The following is an 18,918-nucleotide window of genomic DNA, read 5'->3' as shown; positions in this document are numbered from 1 at the left end:
TCTGCTCAAGCCGTAGTTCTTGTGACTGCATAAGTTGTTGATATTAAGCTATTTACATGATCCGCTCTCAAAAAATCCTCTGACAAGGGGCCCCATTTCACCGCTAACATGTGACCATTTGTCAACCGTCACACTGTCGTCGCTGCTCTGGTGTTACTCTCTGTGCGTGCAGTCATTTTTATGACTGAGACTCAATTTAATATATTACCTTGTTTATTTTAGAACCTAATTATGACACTGGCGTTTGCCCGCCTCAGTGCATGAAATTTTGCTTTGTTTATGGATATGCACGGGACGAGAAAAACTGTTATCTCTGCGAGTGTCGAGGCCGTAAGCCACTTCAGCTAACAGGGGGGTTTCGGGTTCGAACTCTTTTATCGATAAGGTAAAAAAAGTCCAACTGTATCTTCTGACCTGTCCAAAAAGTTGGGCAACTATTTTGGATCAGTTTTACGACATGGGCGTCTCTTTAAAATTGCATCAAGAGCAATTTAGACTACACAAAAGATTGAGAAAATTGAGAAGCTGAACTTTTGTGAACTTGAGAAAAAGGTTTCATTTGTGCTGCTGGAACATTGTGAAAAAGGTTGCATAACATTTTCAAAATTCACATGACACAGTAAAACTGTTTCTACCTTTGACGACAAAAGAGCTCCAATTCGAAACTCCTCTATTATTCTACTTTCTAAAAATTTCTTTGTACACTATTACATATTTTGGGACAGGAAGATATAGGGACTTACTGGAAAAATGCGTATAAAATGGAGGGGTTATTAAGAAATATGCAATATGTATTAAACATGAAAAAAAAATCACAATTTTTGATATATCTATATATCCTTCTTCATTTTTCTTAAATCAAACTCATCGTTTTTAAGTACATTTTCATGCATACTGTAAGACAGCAATCGAACTAACAAGCCGTGGATTCGAACCTGCGACTTCTCTCTTCAAGGGCCAATTTAACCAAAGCATTTGTATTTATATAAATGACAGTCTCTGGCGGGCGTTACGCACCACTCTGATACTGTTGATCAGAATGGCATTTTTCTTTGGAAGCATATAATTCGCAGGTTTCGAGATATGACGTTACGACAACAGAGTGACGTCCCTTGGTTATATAACGGCGTCGCTTTACGGCACAGTAGGACCAGTCTGGTAATTTTAACATGGGGTGGTATATAGAATATATAGTACTAATTAAAAAGGATTAGACTGATCTTCTGAATCATGTTCTTTGATGGATTTGGGTTCCCAGTATTGCAAAACTAATGATGTTATCCCCGTACTTTGATCTAAACACGACCAGTGCTATGTTATAAGATAGGCAGTTAGCCCTACCGTGCCGTAAAGTGGCGACGTCATTTTGCAATAGGACGTCACTCTGTTGTCGTAATGACGTAATTCGAAAACTGCGTATTTGACCCCCAGAATAAATATGAAGAATATCGGAGAATACAATGCATAAATAAGATCCGTTGTAACTTTGTCCAATCGTAAATATATAAGTACAAAAACGTACACATGACGTCACTTTAAAACTTTGACTTATTTATTTATTTGATTAGTGTTTTACGCCGTACTCAAGAATATTTCACTTGTAAGACGGCGACCAGCATTATGGTGGGAGGAAACCAACGAAGTTACTGAAAGACCTTCCCACTTACGGCCGGAGAGGAAGGCAGCATGATCTGGACTTGAACTCACAGCGTCCGCATTGGTGAGAGGCTCGTGGATCATTACGCTGCACTAGCGCGCCAACCAACTCAGCCACGGAGGTCCCTTAACACTTTGAATATGGTCATTATATAAAACCCTCGAGAGTATTAACACATGTGATTGCATAAATTTCGGTGAAAAAGTAAATGAGTTGAGTAATAGAGTTGCGCCAGATGGTTCATTAACATTGCAAGTTTTACAATAAATACAAATCAGCACAAATAATTTTCACTTTGGATTTTTTTCCAGCTCCTGGAAGTGTCCCGAGCCAGCAGAGATAAGTACGGAAGTTAACAAGATAGAATACTCTGTGAATTTTCTGAGAATTGTGAATTCTCAAGGATTTCTATAAAGATATTGCCATGATTACAATAAAATAAATTATAGCCACAGTATCGTATTTATTTATTTATTTGCTTATTTATTGGAAAGAAGTTTTACGTCGTGTTGGACCTATATAGTTGCCATGGGCTTATTGGAGATAAATCATATAAGTATGGAAGCCGGATATGGCCATGATTACACGGTCGCACCATCGTACCATCTCTTGGCAATGTCACGAAACGTTGGTACCATAATGCGAAGCTATGGTACGATGCACGAAACGATGGTATGATGGCACTAAGCGATGGTACGCTGGAACGAAGCGATGACACAATGGTAGCATCCTAACATCGTTTCGTACTATCGTGTCATCGTTTCGAGCTGTAACCCTCCCAAGAATACTCAAGTGACCAGAACAGTGCATGCTGCTGTTTATTTTCATTTTCCGCCACCGACACTTGTCCATTTTTTTTATATAAACCTATATGGATGTGTTGAGCGTCTAGCGTTTATCCTTAAGGGTGTACACACAGTTTAACTGCATGAACTCGGTTTAGACGGCATGAACCCATTGCCTTGGGTGACGTCATAATTATTTTTTTTAAAAAGTGGCCTGCTGGAATTTGGCAATTTTCCCGAATTTGGGGAAATTCGGGAAAATTGCTCAGTTTACTTCTTCCTGTAGCCATGTATCCGGTTCAAAATTCTCCCATTCCACCTTGTCCGCCTGTGTTTGTCGGGAACATCGCCATGTACTTAGACAAAAGTACTAACTTATCAAGTACACCGTCCGTTTGCTTTTTTCATAACTGAAATTTACTGGTCTCATGCTAAATCACACTGTGCTAATCTAAATATTTTTCCTTAATTTACTGATGTAAATGATTCTATATAAGGTATACTTTGTTGGTAATATTATACAGTATTTTCAGTAAATCCACCGTTGATAAAATAAAAAGTGTCTGCCTCATATCACTTTTGGGCTTAAAGGTTGTTTCGTCACATGTTCTGGCTGCTCTCTGGCTGTGTCAAGTTTGTCACGTGTGGTGGTTTTCCATGGTTCTGTTGGACTTGCCACCTGTTGTGGTTTCTCTCTGGCTCTGTCAAGTTCGTCACGTGTGGTGGTTTATCCAATGCTCTGTTGGACTTGCCACCTGTTGTGGTTTCTCTGTGGCTCTGTCAAGTTCGTCACGTATGTTGGTTTCTCTGTGGCTCTGTCAAGTTAGTGAAGTGTCATGATTTCCCACTGACCCTCTCTGACTTGCCACCTCTTGTGGTTTCTCTATGGCTCTGTCATGTTCGTAACCTGTTGTGGTTTCTCTATAGCTCCGTCAATTTCGTAACCCGTTGTGGTTTCTCTACGGCTCCGTCAGGTTTATTACCTGGGGTGGTTTCCCTCTGGCTCTACTGAGATTTCCTTTGTTTAAAAATGCAATCGCTTTAGTATAAATTAAGTATGTTAAAATCTGTAGATGAGATAATTATCTAGAAAACCTAAAGATGAAGGCAAACGCGTAATGTCGAAAGGGTGAACTTTATCCAGCGTAATCTTTTTTATCCATAGTAAATTGAATAATTTTTTGTAATGAGACTTTAAGTATATCAGTAACCTATATCTTGTTGACACCGCATGCATTTCGCAAAAGTCTTTAGTCGAGAGTTAATACATTTTTGTCGGCCCTCTCTCTAGAAACGTCCGATGTAATCAGCTTGTCATTAAGGCTTTGTAGTCCAGTTTATGCGCCGGCTATTGATATATAGCTATGGTCTCTCGATAGTTAATAGATACCCGTTAATAAATTGCATTCTAACAATGTCCAACCGATCTTATCCTGGTTAATAATTTAAAAATTGTGCAAGCTCAGCATTCAGAAATAAATGATGAATATCGTACAAATTTCAGAAATGCTGAGCTTGCACAATGATCGCAACAGCTTACAGATTTAGATCCGTGTTATTAAAATTCTTGTCCAATGCAGACTAATGACAAAACAAACCTCATGGCATTCTGTTAAATGCCAAAATATTAATCACACTCATTTTTCTCATTATACATTATCATTTAATTATGTTAACATAATTAATGCTATAGCAAAGATTGATTCAATAAACATAATATAAAGTGACGGTATTTTTCAGCGTGCTACTCAGAGTTGGATAAGCCCGACTGCGTTGAACTTCATCATGTGGAAGCTCATGCTCACTTTCGTTGTACTGATCGCTATGACAGCGGGTAGGTTCAATCCAAAAGGTTTCATTCGTAGGATTTTGATATTGCGGTACACAACTAATTACATACTTTTTTATTTCTCGTTGTATTTTGTTCATGTCTTTTCAATGGGATTGTCGTCCAGTCTATCCCTGAGCTCTTCTACTTTGCAGACTTATTTTTCCGGTTTTTGAGTATTTAAAGCCCAAAGACGTCAAATAATGTGCAATTTCCTCACTGCGTATACATGAACAGCTAGAAAAAATCCCTTAATGAGGTAAATTGACAGGAAACCGGATTTCACCGATATTGAGTGTGACCATTTGCCAGCTATCATATTGTTGTGTGACAACTTTTTTACTCAGTATCCTGTGGTCTTTCATAGTTAACTCCATACCCAAGTTCCTGTCACATGTAAATGTACCACGACGGTCAGGAATATCCGTGGCGGAAAGCAGATCGCAACATAACCGTCTTTCACCAGGTCATAACAAAGCAAAAACAGCTGGATTTACATCTGAAGCCGATTCGATTCGAGTCTGTGACTTCATCCTTCAGCGGCAGGTCGGTTGTGGCGAGACCAATACCATGGAGATGCCCGTGGATACCATTATCAGAAACCAGAGATAGTTTACTTTTCTAACACACTTGCATCGCTGCAAATTAAGACTGCGCTGTGACAGGCGTCGTATAAGTGAAATTTTGTTGAGCGCGACGTAAAACGCAGAGAGAACAAATAGATAATTGATGAAAAAAACTAAACTATCTTTTGTTCAGCTGGACAGATTGAAAAAAAAACATCATTTCAAAAGAGTGTTACTGCTGTATGGCATGAAATATAAAACTTTGCAGGTTTACCCAAGCTGTTTGAGTGTTTATTTAAAATAGGTCAATGTAAATAACAATTCTGATTTCTGTTTAAGCGACCAGCCCTCCTGTACAGTGTCCGCCTATTTGTTTCATGTGGTGTTCGACTGGCAACGTGCGCGACCAAAACGGATGTGAGCTGTGTATGTGCCGTCCAGGTAAGTTAATTGTAAAAATTGCATACTCACACAAACATGGGAAAACTTTCGTATTGGACGTAGCAGTTGACGTAGTGTGGACATCTTTATGGAGAAATTGTCCCTACACAGGTCGCTAAAATAGCCAAATATGAATAGCTATCTATGAATGCCTTTTTCCTTAGGCTGAACTTGAATTATGCACATTTTATGTCTATACGCACCGGGAATGCCTTTTTCCTTAGGTTGAACCTGAATTATAGACATTCTCTGTCCATGCGAACAGGGAACCCTTCCTCCCTTGGGCTAATCTTGAATTGTGGATATTGACTGTCTATAGTCACAGGGGGCGCTTTTTGCATTGGGCTGAAGTTGAATTCTGAACATCCCCTGTCTATACACACGGGTAGCGCTTCTTTTCTTGGGTTGTACTTGAATTGTTGATATCCCCTGTCTTCCTTCCTTCAGGTGTATTTGAATTGTTGACATTTCCTGTCTATACACACAGGGAGCGCTTCTTTCATTCGGTTGTACTTGAATTTAGGACATTTCCTGCCTTTACACTGGAAGAGCTTCTTTCCTGCGGTTGTACTTGAATTTCCTGTCTGTACACAGGGACCGCTTCTTTCCTTCTGTTGTACTTGAATGATGGGCATTTCTTCCTATCTATACACACAGGAAGCGCTTCTTTCTTTCGGTTTTATTTGAATTTATGACATTTTCTGTGTATACACACAGGAAGCGCTTCTTGCCTTGGGTTGAACTTGAATTGTTGACATTTCCTCTCTATACACACAGGGAGAGCTTCTATCATTCGGTTGTACATGAATTGTGGACATTTTCTGTCTATGCACACAGGAAGAGCTTCTTTCCTGTGGTTGTACTTGAATGGTTGACATTTCCTGTCTATACACACATGGAGAGCTTCTTTCCTTCGGTTGTACTTGAATTGTTGACATTTTCTGTCTATACAAACAGGAAGAGATTCTTTCCTTCGGTTGTACTTGAATTGTTGACATTTTCTGACTATACACACAGGAAGAGCTTCTTTCCTTCGGTTGTACATGAATTGTGGACATTTTCTGTGTATTCACATGGGGAGCGCTTCTTTCCTTCGGTTGTACTTGAATTGTGGTAATTTCCTGTCTATACACAGAAAGAGCTTCTTTCCTTCGGTTGTACTTGAATTTCCTGTCTATACACAAGGAGCGCTTCTTTCATTCGGTTGTACTTGAATGGTTGACATTTCCTATCTATACACACAGGGAGCGCTTCATTCCATTCCAGGAAGAGCTTCTTTCACTGTACTTGAACTGTGGACATCCCTTTTCCATACACGCTGTTGGAGAGCGTTGCTTTTGTTGTGTTGGGAATAATGCACTCTCGTAATTTACTTATTTATTTATTTATTTTATTTATTTATTCAATTGACGTTTTACACAAACGAGGACATTTCACCTACACGACCGAGGCCAGCTTTATGGCGGGGGAAAACCGGAGGTTTCGGTCATATCTTTCCACGTACTCTCTGTGCGTGTGTGTGTTTGTGTTTTGTTTTTTGGGGGGTTTTGGGGGGGTTTTGGGGTTTTTTGGGTTTTTGGTTGTTTTTTTTTTCTTTTTTTTTTCATTCATTCATTAAATTTTAGTCGTTTTGAGTAATTCTAGACCCAAAAAGTAAACCATCAAAATATATCAACTGTTTCTGGCCTACCCTTCAATGCATTAAATCCCTGTTCCAGCACCTAATGACGATTTTAGTGTGTGCCCGCCACAGTGTCGAATGGGTTGCGCTTATGGGTTTGTACGAGACGAGAACAACTGTGACATCTGCCAGTGTCGAGATCGTAAGCAACTCACTAATTACATGTTTTCCATTTTCTTGATATCCTTTGAATTGCCGATCATGTGATATTCTGATATATGATACAGTGTCTGTAAGGCCACTTATACCTTAGATAAAGATATTTCTGTACAGCTTGCAAAATCATTCAAATTGTACATGCAGCTCAATCATTATAACCAAAACAAAAACCAGTATATAGTGAGCATGAAAATATCTTTATTTTAATAATTATTTCAATAAGTGCATTTCCCAAAAACGTGTGATTACATTTAGTCCTGGCTGAATAATCTAGCTGTACAAGGTGGTCTGTTGTGTAAGCCTAGGATAAAACAAATAACAAAACGTTTACATATTTTCAGCTCCACCTGGCGGGTACCAATACCAGCAGAAATAAATACCAGAGCCACGTAATCTCCATTAAACCCACGTCTAATTTATTTTCTGTACAGATTTACAGATAAATAAAAAAAATCAAGTACAATATCTTGTTTTATTACTTATTAATTTATTGATTTATTTATGTGTTTGACTGGCTGTTAGCGCGATATACATGTAACCATCATTCTGGGTGGATAAGAGGCGGTGTAATCAACAGTCCACCCCTTGACATATAGACGCGCACAGACAAGTCACACCTAGATTCGAGCATCCGACTTCATGCATTGCAGATGTGCCCATCGGTTAGGTCGAGAAAAAAAGCCATTCACGACTTGGTCAGGCAGCCATAGAGGATCTATGAAGTCCATGGCTTGTGTCTGTTTGTTTTTCACCTTCATTTTTAACGTCGTTTTCCACATGTGACTTTGGAGATATCAGGGGGGTGTTTTTCTGCCGTACAGAATACATATACAGTGCTGCCATGTTACGCGTGAAATAACAGATCTCGTTGCTGAACGAGAGGTGCAAAACCACGAATACCCATTTCGACGCACTTATTTGTTGATTTATTGGTTCATTTAATTTGATTGTTGTTTAATGCAACACTTAAGCTTTTTTAAGACAGTTATTCACTTTTATGCGGAAAGGAAACCGGAGTGTCAGGCTTAAAATGCCGACGTGATCCTCAACGAACTTTAGTTCATCCACACGATCATCATCTGCGTCCAAGACAACAGGAACACTGAGAACTGACAAATTTACTAGTTTTCTGTCTAAGGTCGGCATTTTATCTACTTAATTGCTGTTAAACCTCGTACTCGTAAGCTCTTCGACTGTTTTAGATGTGGTTAGGATTATAAGTGAAGCAAGAATGGCTCACTCAAGAAAATTGCCGACCTTTAATGCAAACTGACAAATTAGTGTGACTTCAAGCCGAAGGTGAGTCGGCCACAGTCGGATTTAGGCCTCTGACCTCATTGTCAAAGATCGCTTTATACGAATGAGTCAACGATGTAATAAACATATTAGCGTTAAGCGTGATAAAAAATAGCGCCAATGTGCCTTATCAACATGGCATTGATCAATCAAGAGGATTTTTTTTTTCTTTTTTTTATATCAGAAATGATTTGTTAGTTTGGAAACACTGCATATAGAGAACAAAGTAAATGAACATTTCATCGTCGATTCGTGCATTTCAGACGAAACATATACAGGACACGGTCATCCTATGAACTGTGAAATGAATACGCACATGTAAATCGAACGTTGAAAATCCTCCGCTGTTACTGGAGTTTTTAAATTTGCTTGGAACATTTTCTCGTGTATGGATCCACACATATTCCGTATTCTCTCCTGGCGTCCTGTAGGCCATTTGTGAAAAAGCATCTATTAGTATGACAATGGAATGGCGTCATTTTCGATGTTTCACGCAATTAACATTGTTATGTGCACGAATGCCGTCAGTTTCTAAATTTAGCTTGCCACTGTTTACATACGCTGAGTTCAGCGCCTGCTGTCTGCCTCTACCTTAGAATATTCCAGAATGCGCTCAGTTCGGTGCCTGTTTGTTTACGTCAAGTGTTCAGGAATTGTCTTATTCTGGACAATTCCACCAGGCTATATCAGACCTATGAAAGCAGGTTAAACGGAGAGAACAGAGAACGGAGAGAAAGGTGAATTATTGAGAGTTTGGATGCTTTCGCTGTGTATTACTTTAGTAGGCCTTTTGTGCTGAATTTTGGTGTTTTTATAGCCTCTGGCTTTATTATATCCTATCTCCACCGAGCACTTGTTCAGTCTGAACTTGTATGTTTAATTTGTGCTCTTGTATACACAGTGCTTATTAATACACGGACCTTGTCTGTGGAGTTTTGTGTGTATTTCGTGATACACTCAGTTATACTGTGGATTTTCCCTCTTGTGAATTTGCCTCTGAGCATTTATGCCTGTGTGGTATATATATATTGTGGAATATATGCGTCCGCTTGGACTTGACACCGTAAGTTCGTTAGTATTTGTATAGATAATGCTATCCTTTCTTGTTAAACTTAAGTACTTTAGTATTTGTATAAGTCTTATTATCTGTTCTTGTTAAGCTAATAAATTGTTGTAAAATAAAATCTGCTGGTTTTGGTTACTTTTTTGTGCGGCTAAACTGTCGTGTATTTCGAAGAAGCCATCTCTTTATAATACAGACAGTTTGGTTCGTAACAAATTGGGGGCTTGTCCGGGAACTGAATTTGAATTGGAATTGAAAGGATTTTGTGTAAGTTGTGTCATTTTTCTAGTCTTTGACTTTGTAGTAATTTTTGCCAGCAGATTTTATTCATCATGTCGGATTTTAAGCCCGACGAGTTTATGGAAGCGCCAGATCAGGATATTTTTGATGTGTTAAATAAGAATGATTTGTATGCTTTAAGCATGTACCTGAATCTTAATATCAAAAGATCCTTACGCAAGAAAGATACGCAGTTTAGTATTGCTAAGTGTTTGGTAGAATTACAGGAGTTTGATAAAAGTGCATTAGATGGGTACAGGCCTGAGGGCGACGATTCCATTGTAATAAGACTGAAGGAGTTAGAACTGAAAGAAAAAGAAAATGAAAAAGAAAGATTGTTTAAGGAAAATGAAAATGAGAAAGAAAGATTGTTTATGGAAAGTGAAAATGGAAAAGAAAGATTGTTGAAGGAAAGGGAAAATGAAACAGTGTTCGAATTGGAGAAATTGAGACTTCAGAGCGAAATTGAGGAGAGGAAACTAGAAGGAGATAGGCCTGGCTTAAGTTTTTCTGATATGCCTCCAAAATTTGACGTCGCTAGAAACATAAAATTGGTGCCACAATTTCGTGAAACTGATGTAGATAAATATTTTCTACAGTTTGAGAAGATTGCTCAAAATTTAGAGTGGCCTAAAAAGTTTTGGACTACCCTTTTACAGAGTGTGTTAACTGGCAAAGCTATGGATATATACACAGAGTTATCAACAGAACAGGCTGCAGATTTTGATTTTGTGAAAGATGTTATCTTAAAAAGATACGGGCTTGTGCCAGAGGCCTATCGGCAGAAATTTAGAAATTTTGAGAAAAGAGATCAGACTTACATTGAATTTGCTAGGCAGAAGGAACAATTGTTTGAGCGGTGGTGTTATGCTAAAAGCGTAGATAATGATTATGAAAAGTTGAAACAGATCATTCTGATGGAAGACTTTAAAAGGTGTATTAATGATGATGTCAGAACTTTCATTGAAGACAAAGAGGCTGATACTTTAGAAGCACCAGCCACTATGGCCGATACTTACACGGTTACACATAAGATCTCATTTCAGACAAAGTCGTCTACATTTAGAAAGCCTCAATCTTTTTCCAGCGGTTCGTTTGACTCAAATTCAAGCCCACCGAAACAGGCTCAAAATTTTGACAATTTAGGTGATCAAAGAAGACCTGTTAATTCCAACACTACTCAACGAAGGTCTGACCATACATTTACTGATAGACAGTTTAGCAGGGTTACGTGTAATTTTTGTAGGAAGCCAGGCCATGTCATATCAAATTGTTATGCTTTAAAGAGAAGGCAAGAACATGAGGGTGGCTCCAAGCCTACTGGTTTGTGTGTTACTGCTAAAAAGTCTGATATACTGAACAATGTTGATGCATTTGATTATATTAAGACTCCACCAGTAGATTGTACACAGAATTCAAAGGATAATGTTATGAAGGTTTTTGAGCCATTTATTTGTGAAGGTAAAGTCTCACTTAAAAGTGACATGTCTTGTGATACAAAGATCAGGGTGTTAAGAGATACTGGAGCTTCTCAGTCTTTATTGTTACAAGATGTTTTGCCCTTTTCTGATGAGTCATATTCTGGATCAAATGTATTAATTAGAGGTGTAAGCTCTGCTGAATTTGAATCTGTGCCTCTTCACAAAGCTTACTTGTCATCAGATATTATTTCGGGTCCTGTTACTGTCGGCATTAGGCCTACTTTGCCTTTTAAAGGAATTCATCTACTACCTGGCAATGATCTGCTGGTGACAAAGTAATGTTTAATCCTACTGTGACTGATAAATCTTGTTTGAATCAAACTGTTGATCCTGTTGAGAAAGAAATTCCAGATTTGTATCCCTCTTGTGCTGTAACAAGGTCTATGTCAAACAAACTTTCTGATTACGACAAAAACACAGTAACGGACTTACAAGATACATTTCTTACACAAATGTTTACTCAAGGCGACTGCATTGATAATGATGAATCAGACCATTGTACACCTAGTGACATATCACATGTTTCTAAACATCAGCTTGTAACTGAACAGCATAAAGATCCGGAAGTTTCATGTTTGTTTGACAGAGCTCTCGATGATTGTGTTATTTCATCTGAACCTGTGTGTTATTATGTCAAGTCTGATATACTTATGCGTAAATGGAGACCACCTGATGTATCTGTTGATGATGACTGGGCTCTTAAACATCACAAGACCTACTACAGGATACTGAACCACTTCTTTTGGCCAGGATTAAAGGGAGATGTAACCCAGTTTTGTAAATCATGTCCTACATGCCAGGTAGTGGGTAAGCCTAATCAGACTATTCCTAAGGCACCATTAGAGCCTGTACCAGCTTTTCAAGAGCCATTCAGCAAAATAGTGATTGATTGTGTAGGCTCTCTACCTAAGACGAAGTCTGGGAATCAATATGTGTTAACTATTATGTGTACAGCAACCAGATTTCCCGAAGCTGTTCCTTTAAGGAATATAAACACCAAGTCTGTTGTCAAAGCTTTAACAAGGTTTTTTACTCTGTTTGGTTTACCCAAATCCATACAGTCTGATCAAGGTTCAAACTTTATGTCTGGTATTTTTCGGCAAGTTATGTACCAGTTGGGCATTGGACAATAAAAGTCGTCTGCCTACCACCCGAAAAGTCAAGGTGCAATTGAGAGATTTCATCAAACATTAAAGAACACGATTAAGACTTATTGTTATGATACAGAGAAAGACTGGGATGAAGGTATTCCATTTCTTATGTTTGCTGTTCGTGAGTCAGTACAAGAATCATTGGGTTTCAGTCCATTTGATTTAGTATTTGGACATACTGTTGGAGGACCTTTGTTAATTTACAAGGAACAGTTTCTCAATGATGACACAAGTAATGTAGGTCTTTTGGATTATGTGTCTGATTTTCGTGCTAAGCTTGTCAGGGCATGTGGGTTGGCTGAGGCCAATGTTGAATGTACTCAGAAGAATATGAAACGTAGATATGATGAGAAATCTGTTGTTCGGTCATTTCAACCTGGTCAGAAAGTTTTAGTATTGTTACCTGTACGTGGTAAATGCTTTGATATCAGATATTTTGGTCCATATGTTGTTGACAAAAAGCTGAGTGAGCTTGGCTATGTTGTTAAAACACCTCATTGGTGCAAATCAAGTCAGTTATGTCATATTAACATCCTGAAACCCTATATAAACATAAGTGACATTTACCAGAGTTGCTGTAATATAGGTGATATTGGCGAACAGTTGGTTGATTCTAAGGTCAATTCTTCGAAGCTTCAGAATTCAGATGTCTTAAAACAACTTGATTCTAAACTGCAAAATCTGAAACCCATTCAGCAACAGCAACGGTCTGAAATTGTTTTTGAGTTTTCACATTTGTTTCCGGATATACCACCAAGAACTGATGTCATTTTTCACTATGTTGCTGTAGGTGCTGTTTTACTTCAGGAGGACAATCTTGGTGTTGATCATCCAGTTTGTTTCTTTTCCCGTAAGCTTAACAAGTTTCAGAGAAATTATTCAACTGTTGAAAAAGAATGTTTGTCTGTTATTTTAGCTCTACAACATTTTGAAGTTTATGTAACAGCTTCGAGACAACCTGTGATTGTAAATACTGATCACAATCCACTTGTGTTTCTACAGAAAGTTAAGGGAAAGAATCAGAGATTGTTACGGTGGAGTTTATTGTTGCAGGGATACAATTTTAAAATCAAACATGTAAACGGAAAAGATAATGTTATTGCAGACTGCTTGTCTCGTGTATAAATTGTGTATAAATGTTTAATTACATGTGGTTTTACAGTGTTGTATATATTATTGTTTGACATATATTGTTTAACATCTATTGTAAGTAAAAAAAAGTTAGGAAAACTTTTTTTTTGAAGGGTGAGTGTGTTATGTGCACGACTGCCGTCAGTTTCTAAATTTAGCTTGCCACTGTTTACATACGCTGAGTTCAGCGCCTGCTGTCTGCCTCTACCTTAGAATATTCCAGAATGCGCTCAGTTCGGTGCCTGTTTGTTTACATCAAGTGTTCAGGAATTGTCTTATTCTGGACAATTCCACCAGGCTATATCAGACCTATGAAAGCAGGTTAAACGGAGAGAACAGAGAACGGAGAGAAAGGAGAATTATTGAGAGTTTGGATGCTTTCGCTGTGTATTACTTTAGTAGGCCTTTTGTGCTGAATTTTGGTGTCTTTATAGCCTCTGGCTTTGTTATATCCTATCTCCACCGAGCACTTGTTCAGTCTGAACTTGTATGTTTAATTTGTGCTCTTGTATACACAGTGCTTATTAGTACACGGACCTTGTCTGTGGAATTTTGTGTGTATTTCGTGATACACTCAGTTATACTGTGGATTTTCCCTCTTGTGAATTTGCCTCTGAGCATTTATGCCTGTGTGGTATATATATATTGTGGAATATATGCATCCGCTTGGACTTGACACCGTAAGTACCTTAGTATTTGTATAGATACTGCTATCCTTTCTTGTTAAACTTAAGTACTTTAGTATTTGTATAAGTCTTATTATCTGTCCTTGTTAAGCTGATAAATTGTTGTAAAATAAAATCTGCTGGTTTTGGTTACTTTTTTGTGCGGGTAAACTGTCGTGTATTTCGAAGAAGCCATCTCTTTATAATACAGACAGTTTGGGTCGTAACAACATGCCCGATAGGGCGGAAAAATGTTATGATATTAAGCCTGTATCATTTTCCACCAACGAGGCTTAAACACCAAAAACCAGGCTTAAACACCAAAAAAAAAATAAATAAATAAATACTTTATCGTCATATGACTGAAAAATCGTTCAGTACGACATTAAACCCCAAGCGCTCACTTGATATATTACACGTTGTAATTTTCTATATAGTTTGCAGACAGAAAGTTATTCAAATTACACATGCAACTCAATCATTGTAACCAAAACAAAGACCAGGCAAATCCCCCTGGCAAATAGGGGCTCCCAGCCCCATCTCGAGGCGTATACACACTATAGGTTCTGGCGCACCCTCCCCTTGGGGCCCTCCCCAGAACAAATAGAGGCCCCCAGCTCCCCAGCGGAGCTATCTAAATTTCATATTAGAGAGACATCGCAACTAGACATACGGCGATATTGCAAAATGGCGAGTACAATGACCAATCACCAAGAAGCACGAGCACTACGGGAGGATTATGAGACGCTCATAGGCGTGCGGCCCAGGTACCCACGGTCCCGCATTGCCTTGGAAGAATTGCTGGGGTTCCTCGACAGGTATAAAACGACTGGGAAGCAAGACAACATGCCAAAGAGTCTCAATAATTGCCGGTGGCTTCTCATCGGCTTCACGGAGCTCTGTGGTAAGAGTTTTCTGGGGGAGTACTGCGGCTTCCACCTATACCGTCTGCGGAAAGGTCCTGGCACCCAGCCATGTATTCACTGTGGTCGGGGCGTTAAAAACCAATTTCGGCTTTGCGGGGCCTGTGGATATCATAATGTCCAGACGTGTGGAAGGCAGCGGAGGCGCAAGGCTTTCTTGGACGAGTTCAAACCGCTGGCGGCTATCGAAATTTCATATTAGAGAGACACCACCACCAGGCATACGACGATATTGCACAACGGCGAGTACAAACATCGGGCGGCTATGGAAATTTTTCATATTAGTGAGACATCGCCACTAGGCATACGGCGCGTACAATGAGGCACCATTGAAAAACGCGAGCACTACGGGAGGAGTTTGAGACGCTCCTAGGTGTGCGGCCCAAGTACCCACGGTCCCGCAATGCCTTGGAAGTATTGCAGGGTATCCTCGACAGGCATAAAACGGCTGTGGCTGAGTGGAAGCGGCTGCAAGACATCAAGAATCCCCTCAGTAACGAGGAGTTGGATGAATTGCTAGGCGGAATACAGGGTGAAAAGAAACTAGAATTCATTAACACCGGCAGGGCCTGGCAGATGGGCGCACCCAAAGGCGTTTGGACGGGCCCAGTAGCCTTCTTAGAAGAAATTCGAGCCATTATTCGCCAGAAGTTAGAATAAGAGATCCTGGCACTCAACGGGGTTAAGTTCCAACTAGGCCTCAGGGTTCAGTTGCGAAAGGCCCATGCCGATGGAAATGAAGAGTATACCAGCCCAGTTCTCCACAGCAAACAGGAGGCCCTCCTAGAGATCGGTGACATTGACGGGGCTCTAGATAAGGTCTTCCCCACCATCCAGGAGGCGCTAGAAAAATGGACGCAGCGAGGGTCAGGGTGGGCTGTAAATAGCGTGCAAACACTCTGGCTTGACATTGCAAGGTATCAGCCACTGAGAGACGCGTCCTACATCCCCCTACCTTCAGCCGTGAGTAACAAGAAAGCAGTCATCAACGTGAAGAACAAAGACGACGACTGCCTCCGATGGGCACTCCGGTCTGCTTTTTTTCCAGCCGCCAGAAACCCCCAGAGACCAACAATGTATCCCCCCAATGATGGTCTTGACTTTGGGGGGATCGACGCCCCCACACCCATCTCTCAGATCCCTAAAGTGGAGAGAAAGAACGACCTCGCCATCAACGTGTTCGGGTGGGACAAGGGTGTGATCGTGCATCGTCTCAGCAAGCAGCCCGGTGACACGCCCCGAATCAATCTGCTGCTGATTGGGAAGGCAGACAAATTCCATTATACGTGGATAAAAGATCTCAACCGTCTCCTGTTCCAAGAAAGTAAGGCACCAAATCGCAAACACTTCTGCGAGCGTTGTCTACACGGTTACACAAGGGAGGATCTGCTCGAGGAGCATAGGCCGGAATGCCGTGGGATTGGCCAGACAGCGGTGAGGGTGGAAATGCCCCAGGAGGGGGAAAACAAGTTCACCTTTCAGAACCACCACAAACAGCTACCGGCTCCGTTCATCATATATGCCGACTTTGAGGCTCTGACCAAAAAGGTTGAAGGCCCACCCGCGTCACCTACCGAGAGCAACACTCAAAAGACTCAGCACCACGAGCCCTGCAGTTACTGCTATGTTGTGGTGCGTTGTGACGGCCACACAAAACACCCCGTGGAATGCAGATGCCCTAACGCGACGAAACACTTCCTCAGAGCTCTCCAGCAGGAGGGTCGGGAAATCAAAGATGTTTTAGCTAACTCCCCAGGACTGGCAGGCCCACAACAACGCCACAACCTGTCACGTGTGTAAGAAGCCTCTAGGTGTCGATTCTGTGCGCGATCACTGCCATATTACCGGCAAGTACAGAGGCTCGGCCCATAACGTATGCAACCTAAAGTTGCGGCTGGGTCCTAAGACAGCCATACCAGTAGTCTTCCACAACCTACGGGGCTACGACAGGCACCTCTTGATGCAAACCATAAGTAAGGTGGAGGGCCGCATCTCCTTCTCGCTGGGGCAGCTCCGCTTCATCGACTGCGTTCAATTCTTACCGACTTCCCTTGACAATCTGGTAGAGGCCAACAAACCTGAGGCTTTCCACATCACAGCCCGGTATGAGCCTGCCAAAGAAAAACGCATGCGCAAGGGTGTCTACCCCTATGAGTATATGGACTCCTGGGAGCGCTTTGACGAGTCCAGCCTCCTAACCAAAGAGGCTTTCTACAGTAAGCTCACAGTCTCAGGCATTAGCGATGAGGACTACATCCATGCTCAACAGGTATGAAAGGTATTTGACTGCATCAATCTGGGAGACTACACAGACCTTTACTGCCGCACAGACGTGCTCCTATTAGCTGATGTGTTTGAGGCCTTCCGGAAGACTTGTTCACAGCAGTATGGATTGGACCCCGCTCACTATTTTACGAGCCCAGGTCTCTCATGGGATGCGGTGTTCAAGAAGACCAGGGTAGAGCTGGAGCTGTTGACGGACTACGACCAACATCTCTTCATTGAGAAGGGGTTGCAAGGAGGTATCTCCATGGTAAGTAAGCGATACGTCAAAGCCAATAATCCGCAGGTGGAGGGATACAACCCGGAAATTCCAAACAGCTACATCCAATACCTAGACGCCAATAATCTATATGGCTGGGCTATGAGTCAGTTTCTTCCAACGGGCGGCTTTAAGTGGGTAGGTGACGCCCAGCGTCTCGGTGAAGCGATTGCTACCCACCCCACGATAGTCCTCCCGGTTACATCTTCGAAGTCGACCTAGAGTATCCGGCCGACCTACATAACGCACATAACGGATACCCATTAGCCCCGGAGCGTCTGGTGGTCCAGAAGGAGTGGATGTCCGACTATCAGCACGGTCTTCTCGGTAAGAAATCGCCTACCGAGGTCGAAAAGCTGGTCCCCAACCTCCGGAACAAGGAACGGTACGTCCTGCACTACAGGAACCTACAGCTGTATCTATCTCTGGGAATGCGCCTGACAAAGGTTCACCGGGACATGAGATTCGCCCAGAGCCCTTGGATGGAACCCTATATCAGGATGAGCACCGAGCTTCGAAAAACGGCCGCGAGTAAATTCGGGAAGCATCTGTACAAGCTAATGAACAACTTCTTCTTCGGAAAAACTATGGAGAACCTTCGGAAGCGTGTGTACGTCAAGCTGGTACGCTCTGGAGAAGACGACAAGCTCCGACTCTTGATAGCCAGCCCGAGCTCCGCACGGGCATATATATTTGATGATGACCTTGCAGCGTTTCAGATGCACAAGACCCATCTAGTCCTAAACCGACCTATCTATGTTGGCATGAGCATTCTAGATCTCTCCAAGCAACTGATGTACGACTTCTACTACAACCACATGAAGGCCCAATACGTAGAGCGCTGCCAGCTCCTCTACACTGACACGGATAGTCTGCTACTCGAGATTCAGACTAAGGATGTTTATAGGGATATGGCTGAGAATGCAAACCTGTACGACACCTCAGATTACCCCCAAGACCACCCCTGCACGGCGTAGCAAATATGAAGGTCTTGGGGAAAATGAAGGACGAGTGCGCGGGGCGGCCGATCGCCGAATACATTGGTCTGCGCCCCAAGAAGTAGTCCATTCTGGAGGCCGGCGGAGCCAACATTAAGAAGGCCAAGGGCGTTAAAAATAGAGTTAAGCACTGCCATAAGCAGTACAAAGAGGCCCTCTTCGAGAAGAAGATCTTCCGCCACGGTATGGACGTGCTGCGATCAGAGCGCCACCATATCTATGGGCAGCACTTCAATAAGGTCTCACTGTCCGCCTTCGATAGTAAGCGCTGG

At 41.4% G+C, this 18,918-nt stretch overlaps 1 protein-coding gene across 1 annotated transcript; it reads left to right on the top strand.

Moving 5' to 3' along the window:
• Positions 1-4,206: 4,206 nt before the first annotated feature.
• On the top strand, positions 4,207-7,575 carry LOC135463029 (antistasin-like). The gene is made up of 4 exons (XM_064740349.1): positions 4,207-4,276; positions 5,176-5,277; positions 6,996-7,100; positions 7,459-7,575. The coding sequence occupies exons 1-4, from the start codon at positions 4,228-4,230 to the stop codon at positions 7,491-7,493; spliced, it is 291 nt and encodes a 96-aa protein (XP_064596419.1). The 5' UTR covers positions 4,207-4,227; the 3' UTR covers positions 7,494-7,575.
• The last annotated feature ends 11,343 nt before the right edge of the window (positions 7,576-18,918 follow it).

Source organism: Liolophura sinensis, chromosome 2 (assembly GCF_032854445.1).
Source record: "Liolophura sinensis isolate JHLJ2023 chromosome 2, CUHK_Ljap_v2, whole genome shotgun sequence".
Lineage (NCBI taxonomy): Eukaryota > Metazoa > Mollusca > Polyplacophora > Chitonida > Chitonidae > Liolophura > Liolophura sinensis.
The sequence above is the reverse complement of the archived record's forward strand: the minus strand, read 5'-3'. Positions and strand labels throughout refer to the sequence as shown.